The sequence below is a fragment of the Ammodytes marinus genome (assembly GCF_949987685.1).
Source record: "Ammodytes marinus genome assembly, chromosome: 20".
NCBI classification, from domain to species: domain Eukaryota; kingdom Metazoa; phylum Chordata; class Actinopteri; order Uranoscopiformes; family Ammodytidae; genus Ammodytes; species Ammodytes marinus.
Window position 1 is genome coordinate 11,264,517 of NC_137224.1, and position 7,567 is coordinate 11,272,083.

General features: G+C 38.2%; 1 protein-coding gene across 1 annotated transcript; it reads right to left on the bottom strand.

Annotated features, from left to right (window-relative positions):
* Positions 1-237: 237 nt before the first annotated feature.
* Positions 238-6,193, bottom strand: LOC307267106 (nucleolar transcription factor 1-B-like). The gene is made up of 16 exons (XM_080049317.1): positions 5,930-6,193; positions 5,681-5,856; positions 4,845-4,922; positions 4,373-4,528; positions 4,205-4,269; positions 4,020-4,062; positions 3,840-3,889; positions 3,296-3,437; positions 3,146-3,175; positions 2,993-3,061; positions 2,731-2,792; positions 1,593-1,782; positions 1,455-1,502; positions 1,281-1,352; positions 880-957; positions 238-795 (listed from the first exon to the last, which is right to left on the bottom strand). Exons 1-16 carry the CDS (start codon positions 5,961-5,963, stop codon positions 748-750), a joined length of 1,341 nt encoding a protein of 446 aa, XP_079905443.1. The 5' UTR covers positions 5,964-6,193; the 3' UTR covers positions 238-747.
* Between the last annotated feature and the right edge of the window lie 1,374 nt (positions 6,194-7,567).

The window sequence follows — 7,567 nt, forward strand, 5'->3', positions numbered from 1 at the left end:
CCACCATGTGACTTCGTGTAAACTTGAGCAATTTAGGGTTAAATTGGCCCTTTGTTTGGCCTTGAAGTAGCCTAGTCATAATGAACCATCGCTATTTTTTTTAACCTTGGCTGGCATTGTATGTGCATTGATATTTATAATTTTTCTTTTGAATCAGGCAATCAAAGACTAATCACATCTTTACATAACACTTTTATTACAAAGGTCACAGCATCCCCTATGATTTTGTTTTGGTGTTTTACAAACACCAAAAAGGGCATACAGCAAAAATATTAAAACAGCTGTAATACCCTTCCTTGAACTGTATACATACAAGCAATATATTTTCTTTTTTCACGACATGCAAAAAAAAAAAAAAAAAAAAGATGGCCAACAGTAAAATAAAGCTTATTTTCCACCTACAATCATTGATACAGACTTCAGATGCATTGTGTGGTGACTACAGATGAAAAAACAATTAGCTGCAGGCCCCTTTTGACCTAGCCTGGTGAGTCAAGCTTGAATGTGAAGCTCGCCAGCTCAGGCTTGTCTTATCAGTCAACTTCTGACCCCACACTTTATATGCATATTGAACAATAACCCAGTGGCATATGATTATTATTATAATTTTTATTTTTAAATATACCCAGGTTTGATGTGTGGCAAACTTGAAAATATCAATTTGGGGATTGTGTTTTATCTTCTCAAACCCAGAAACCAGCTCTGAACTTTTGCTTGTGGCACTTCTGGTGTCCATCTCTTCGCCATCTAAAACATCTCAAACGTGATGTTGTCCCCTTCATACGTCTCCTCATCCTGTGGACCAACAGTTGATATTATTAGCACCTGGATTCACAGTTGCAAACTGAAGTGTAAGAATTTGATTTTAGCATTTCAAACCTGTTCATGGTTCAAATGGTCCTCTTCTTCTTCATCATCATCATCACTACTGCTATCCATGTCTTCATCCTCTGAATCCTGTGTGACATAAAATAGATGTGGACAAAAAATAAATAAAAATTTGAGCTTTTTAACTCTTAGTACGGCACTCCATGAATTCCATGAATTATATATCACATTATTCCTTCTGGACTCAAAATACAACCCAGAACTACAACTTAACTAGACCACAATCTAATGAGCATACAATTAGGGAAAAACGAGTGAGAGTAAATGTACTTTAAACATTACTAAAAGACAGCCTGTCCGGAGCAGATAGCCCTGCAATATCCACCTCATGAAGCTAAGGGTAAGAGAACACTATATTATGTCCTGTGTAGTGTATCAACACTTCAACTCACTGACGGTCTGCACACGGAGAGTTCTACTGCCTCAGCCTTCAATTGTACCATGTCACCAAGGTATTTACATTTCTGTAAAGACAAATACCGGTATATTAAGCATGTTAGAAAAAAACCTTTGTAGAAACACGTATAAAGAAAGAAACAAAATGGCACTCGATAGTCTTTGCTTACACTGGAGTTACATGTCCGATACTTTCGCTGCTCGGCTGGCTTCAATGTCTGAGGAATGTAAAAGGTGATACATTTTAAGAGAACATCCATAAAAAAAAATAAAAAAAAAACCTTACATTTAGATTTACTAAATATTACCTTAAACCACTTCTGCAGCTCCTTTGAATATTTTTGAACGTTTTCAAATACTTCCTTTCGATATTTTATTTTCTCTGTTTCTGCAAGGTTTTGCCACAAGTGGCTGATCTTGATGAAGCGATCCTTTGAGTTTGGGATTTCCTCCTTCAGGGCCCCCATCTGTTTTTTGTGGAAAATCGCATTGCCAGATCTGCAAGTAAAGAAAAATCCAGTCACAACTTTGTCTTCAGATAGACAATTGTCATTAGATATTTTTTTGCATGTCTGAATATAATTGGCCATTTAAAGAAATACAACATATCGAGGGCTTGTCGCAAAAAGGGTGTAAGTGACATTTTCAGAATTTTACATGAGAGCAAAAACAAACTTTTTATTGATTGTAAATATTTAATAAAAAACAGCATATGGAAGCAATCGCTACTTTAATAGAGATTAGGCTTCAAGGAATTCGTATTTTAGAAAAAATTTAAAATTAAGAAAATGTTTTAATAAAATAAAATAAAAAATAAAGTGTTTATTTTAGTGTCCATATTTTCTCCATCATATATGGGTATATCAAATTCTCCAAACATATTCAATAACACTTTTTCTGTAGTATAAATGATGGTCTTTTCTGCAATCCTTCCATATTGTCATTTATCCTATTTATAATGCACTTACGCCTTTTTTGCTCCAAACTCAACTGCAAGTTTTCAATTACGCCTTTATGTTTTCAGCCTTTATTTCAAAAAGTAAAATGTCTAGTGACGTTATTCTTTTACCATTTGATAGAACTTATCAAGACCTTTAAAATTATATATAAAAGTCATTTTTGCAAAATATGTCACTTACGCCCCTTTTGCTCCAAGCTCGGATATGTAATTGCAGACTTTATTGAAAAGACATGGGCTAAGAGAAATATGTCACTATATACTTATTTTCAGTTTATCAGGCCAGATCGATGAGATCACAGATACTGTATTGTAATTGTGTATTTAATACACACTTTGAGCTGTATTATATCAGTGTCTTGTAATCCCGTGTGGGCTGTGGTGCCACTTGTGTGGCATGACATGAAAATAAACATTTCATCCATTCATTTATTCATATAAACCCAGGTTTAATGAAGGCACAGATGTTGTTTGATGGTCATTCTCACCGGGGTGGCATCTTGGGCTCGCCGGGAAATACCTTCTTTACCGCTTTGCGTTTGTAATTGACCTGCATATCAATGACAACATTTTTTATTTTTTTTTTAAAAGGAGATCAATCCGACATAGTCCTCTGATGCAAACAATCCCCACTGAGTATGAGCTGATGTTTATATGAGGAATGATGAAAAATGAAACCAAAAGACAATTAATGGCTGGAAAAAGTTCAATCAAATCAAAGAATAGTTCCCAAAATCTGTCACTACATACAGGAGCTTTAGGTGGTGATTTGATGCCATGCTTAGTTAGGATCCGCTGCTGCGTCTTTGTATCAAAAGTCTGAGGAACAAAAATACCAATGTTACACACAAAGTCTCTCAGCATCTGCTCAAAGCTGCAAATGTGGTCCTGTGAATGACTTACATTTAGCTTGATGGTGTACTGCCTTTTAAGCTGAAAGAAAGAGGCACTTTTTCATTCAGATGCAAATAATTTTTATAGTTAGCCAACATAACACACAGTGTCATGTGGTGCAGCAGTTTTTTTTGTAGTGTTGTTTGTTTGAAACCGTACCTCTCTGCAGCGCATGCTGTACTCGGCCTTCTCTCCATCTGTCAAATCACGCCATCGTTCAGCCCACACGCTCACAAACGAATTTCTCTGGACACCTTCCATGTGAGCCATTTGATCTTTGCAGAATAGATTATAGCCATTGCTAAAGACACACACACACACACACACCAAATTTGCTCAGTCGCAAGTTTAAGTTTACCACAGCATCTCCATTCTCCACTACTTGCTGCTGTTTGTTTGTTAGCAGACAGGGGTCACTGTGGCCTGTTTTTCTGTCACCTTCTCAACTCAGGTTACATGCTCCTATGCAATTATTTAATAAAATAGGAAGATAGAAGATTCACAATAAAAGTTCAGGGAATTCTTGAAAAAATGGGAAAAGAATTGGCTCTTCTTTACACATCTCTAGAGAGAGTTAATATGTTGAAAACAGTGAAAGAGGTTTACGGGCAAAGCCAAACAACTCAACTGCAATCACAGTCACGTGTGTGTGTGTGTGTGTGTGTGTGTGTGTGTGTGTGTGTGTGTGTGTGTGTATGTTTACTGAGGTGGCTTGGGGGGCAGGCCTTCTGTTTCTTCGCAATGCTCTTCATCCTGCAATGGCAAGACGTCACACAACCAATTGAAGATTGAGTTAGAAATTGGCATCAAATATGTTACCTTCCCAAGATCTATTGTCCCATATACTGTATTAAATTATATAAATATGATATTGATATGTTACATCTGAGGTTCCTGTGCAGGGCATCATCCACTGATATTGTTTCCTGAAAGATAAAAAATAAAATAGCTTGACACTGTCCGTGTGTGTGTGTGTGTATATATATATATATATATATATATATATATATATATATATATATATATATATACATACTGTAGGTAATGGTCTGCGTGTTCATTTACTACCTGAATTGCAGCATCTTTCTCTTGAATTCTTTTTTTGCAAGAAGGTGTTTGTTCACATATTGAGCCTGGAAAAAGAGTACATTCTGATTTAAAATTTGAGACCCTTAAGGCAACACCAAATGAGAAGTACGCACTGTTTTTGTTGCAGTGTCCTCTCACTGACTGTACCTTCTCTACATCTTGGAGCTTCTTGTATTTGTTGTGGAGGGCCCTGAACACCTTTCGGCCAGTCACGTCCGGGTGCCGCTCATGAAACCTGGCCACGTTCTCCTCATAAAAGATGGCATTTGGAGTGCTGGGTTTCTTTGGGAGCTCCGGATGGACCTGCAGGAAAATGACTTTATCGATCAAATCTCAGAATATGTGGGATAATGTTTCAGTGATGGGCCCTTGCTAGCAACCTTTCAGTCTGCACTAGTACTTGCAGATATCCTGTATGTATATATCAACAAATCACCTCACAACGATTTGCAACCATCCAGCAACACAATTGGCTCTGCTTTAATGTTTTATCATCATGAGATTTGTAGTTGTACTAGACACAGTGACCTACATGGTATTTAAAATACAACATTGCATAAAGAGCAATTCGGTATTTACAATACAACGCCATCTGAAGCCTAGTTGGTGCTGTGCTTACCTTACAGTTCTTGACAGGATCTGAAATGACGTCTTCAGCTTCAGTGATGAGCTCTACGAGACTCCGGGTTTTACGCATCTGGGCGAGAACAAAAAGGATATGACGCTAACTGACAGATTTAAGAGACTGTTCTCGAGGGGTATTTTGAAGTTCTAATGTTGTTTTGCTTCACCATCGAAAGGAACTCTTTCAAATGTACCTGACAAACCTCCCCATCAGAAATCAATGTGTAGTGTTGATAGTCAGACAGGAAAAAAGGAACTAAATGAACATCATGGCGTCATTATGAGCAAGAAAGGTGGATCCAGATGCAAGCTTTCCAGACAAATTATATAAAAATATTATAATTCCAACCTCTCCATTCACAAAAATCAACAGGCACATGTCCCATTTACTGAGCCATTCTTAATTAAATAGTTCTATGTTTAGAGGGAACACTTTTGTAAAACTATAATTCAGTTCACTCAAAACAACATAGTAAAAGTTAGCCTTATACCATGTGTAAGAGCCAATTACAAATGTTTTGAACTGCAAGAAAGACTCGGACTTTCATTCATCAACAAGGACAAAGGTGGGTCAAGAAATATATCCGCGGCAAAGCAGCTCGGGGCCTAAAGCTTGGGCTTGGCCTCTACACCATACGTGTGACAAAAAGGGTTAACATACTGGAGCTGTACAGAAGATCCAACAGGTCATGTTGCATGAAAGTGTTTATAAGACAAATGTATCGAAAACAGCGGTTGACATTATGATTGGAAAGTATTTTAATGCAATATCGTGTTAACTTGAAAGCATGAGAGACGCTACTTGTGAACCCGAGTTAAACTTTGACCCACCTTGTGTAGAATCGCTCCCCACTTTTCTTTGCATGCCTCCGGAGAGAAAGGGGGGAAAGCCACCTTGCCCCAATCCACAGCTTTCAGTACTCCTTGATAGGCGCTCATCCTGTCACACTCTGGGATGCTGCTTTTCATTTCAGCTAGGAGCTTCTGGAGGTTTTCCGTGGTCCAGCCTGTAAATCATGACCCACACTTAGTCAAGAAGAAGAACAAATCTCACCTTGTTTTTTATGTTTCTTTACCCACCAGATTCTTCGGTGGTCGTTTCATTGCAGCTCATTTTTCTAACAACTTATGCTTCCTGCAGACGTATTTGAGCCTGGGCCAGGAACGCACGTGAATCCAACTACAACAACAATATAATCAGCCTACTTGCTCGTATTTAGTTAATAAAAAGCTATCGAAATTCAACCTGGTGGTACATGTATTAGCTGCCGTTGTTGTCGTTCGTTCACCAACAGAAAAATAACACCGCATGTAGACTAAATAGAAAAACATTCATCACTAGGTTTGATCACAGAGCCGACAACATGCCGTGTCTCCATGTTTGGCCGGTCGGTCGGTTTCCTCATGGAAAGCAACCAATGAGGAACGGGTAAAATGGCGGGTCACACAAAACAGCCAGAAAACAGCCAATGAGCTCGTGCTTTTTCTTCTTCTTTGTATATATTAGCAAATGGCAAACGATGCAGACAAACGTTGAGCGCCACTTTTTGAGTGGGAAGTGGAGAAGTGATGAGTAAATGAATACTCAACTTCAACCCGTCATCCATTACTATCCTGCTTTGTGGAGTAGAGTCTAGCTGCAGCCCCGGAGAACAGTACTGAGGCGGGGCGGGAGTACTGTGGCGGGGCTAGTAGCCTATCGGTCTGCGGTCTTTTTTATTGTTTGACGTGACCTTCTCAAGATGACCCTAACCCCTTGCCCTAACCCTAACCACCCAGCTGTGATGCCTGAACATAATCTAATGTTCTCTCTATATATATATTCTAACCTCTCCCTATCCCCTTGCCCTAACCACCCAGCTGTGATGCCTGAACTTAATCGCCAAAACAATATAATTTGTCTAAATAACGTTCTAAATTTATTTTTACTTTCTTCCGCCCCGCCTCAGTATTGTTCTCCGGGGATGCAGCTGGATACTATTGGCTTTGTGCAGTGTTAACATTTCTTTTCTACAGCTTACATACTTTTATTGTAGGCTACTGCTATTCTACATAGCATTTTTGTGAAATTTAGGTCCCCCAAGGTTTATAGTGTCAAAGGCATATTCAATTATCAAAATCTGACAGTAGCCTTAACACAGGGAATTGGATCTGCAGGCCATTTAATTGGTCGCTGGTTTCCTTTAGCCTAGTCAAAAGCCAATCACACCAAACAAAAATAAAGTTGATGGGGAGGTAGCTTTATTATGTATTGAGAGGTGACAGGAGGGCAGCAACATAACATACGCATTTTAACAATACTCACAGAAAATTCAACATTGTCTCCCCCTTCATTGTGGTGTTGCCCGTTTGCTCTTCAGTGTTCCAAGTTTGATCATTCTTGCTAAAATATTTACATTTAGCTTATTATTTAATATTACTACTTCATTCAGGGTTTGGATTGCACTCTCGAGAAAGTGAGTACAACAATAACTTAAGCGGCACTTGTTACAACGTTACATTCAACATTTGATTGCTTGAAAACACATATAGGCCTATGGCATTTAACACTAAAATATGTTATACTCAGCATTCAGTCAGTCTACTATAGGAGTGCTGGAATGATTGCAGATTTGTCATTTCATTTTGAGATAGGCTACTTTTAAAAAAATACTTTCATTTTCTTATAAAATGTTATATGAATAATCCCAGTTTCTGTTAAAGGTGCTCCGAGGAACT

What these genes read in the sequence shown, in the direction of transcription:
- LOC307267106 (XM_080049317.1), bottom strand. Translation starts at nt 5,963, where the DNA reads ATGAGCTGCAATGAAACGACCACCGAAGAATCTG. An exon ending in AGAAAGATGCTGCAATTCAG is followed by an intron (nt 4,063 to 4,204) that starts GTAGTAAATGAA and finishes TTTATCTTTCAG; the next exon opens with GAAACAATATCAGTGGATGA. An exon ending in AGCTGCAGAAGTGGTTTAAG is followed by an intron (nt 1,503 to 1,592) that starts GTAATATTTAGT and finishes TACATTCCTCAG; the next exon opens with ACATTGAAGCCAGCCGAGCA.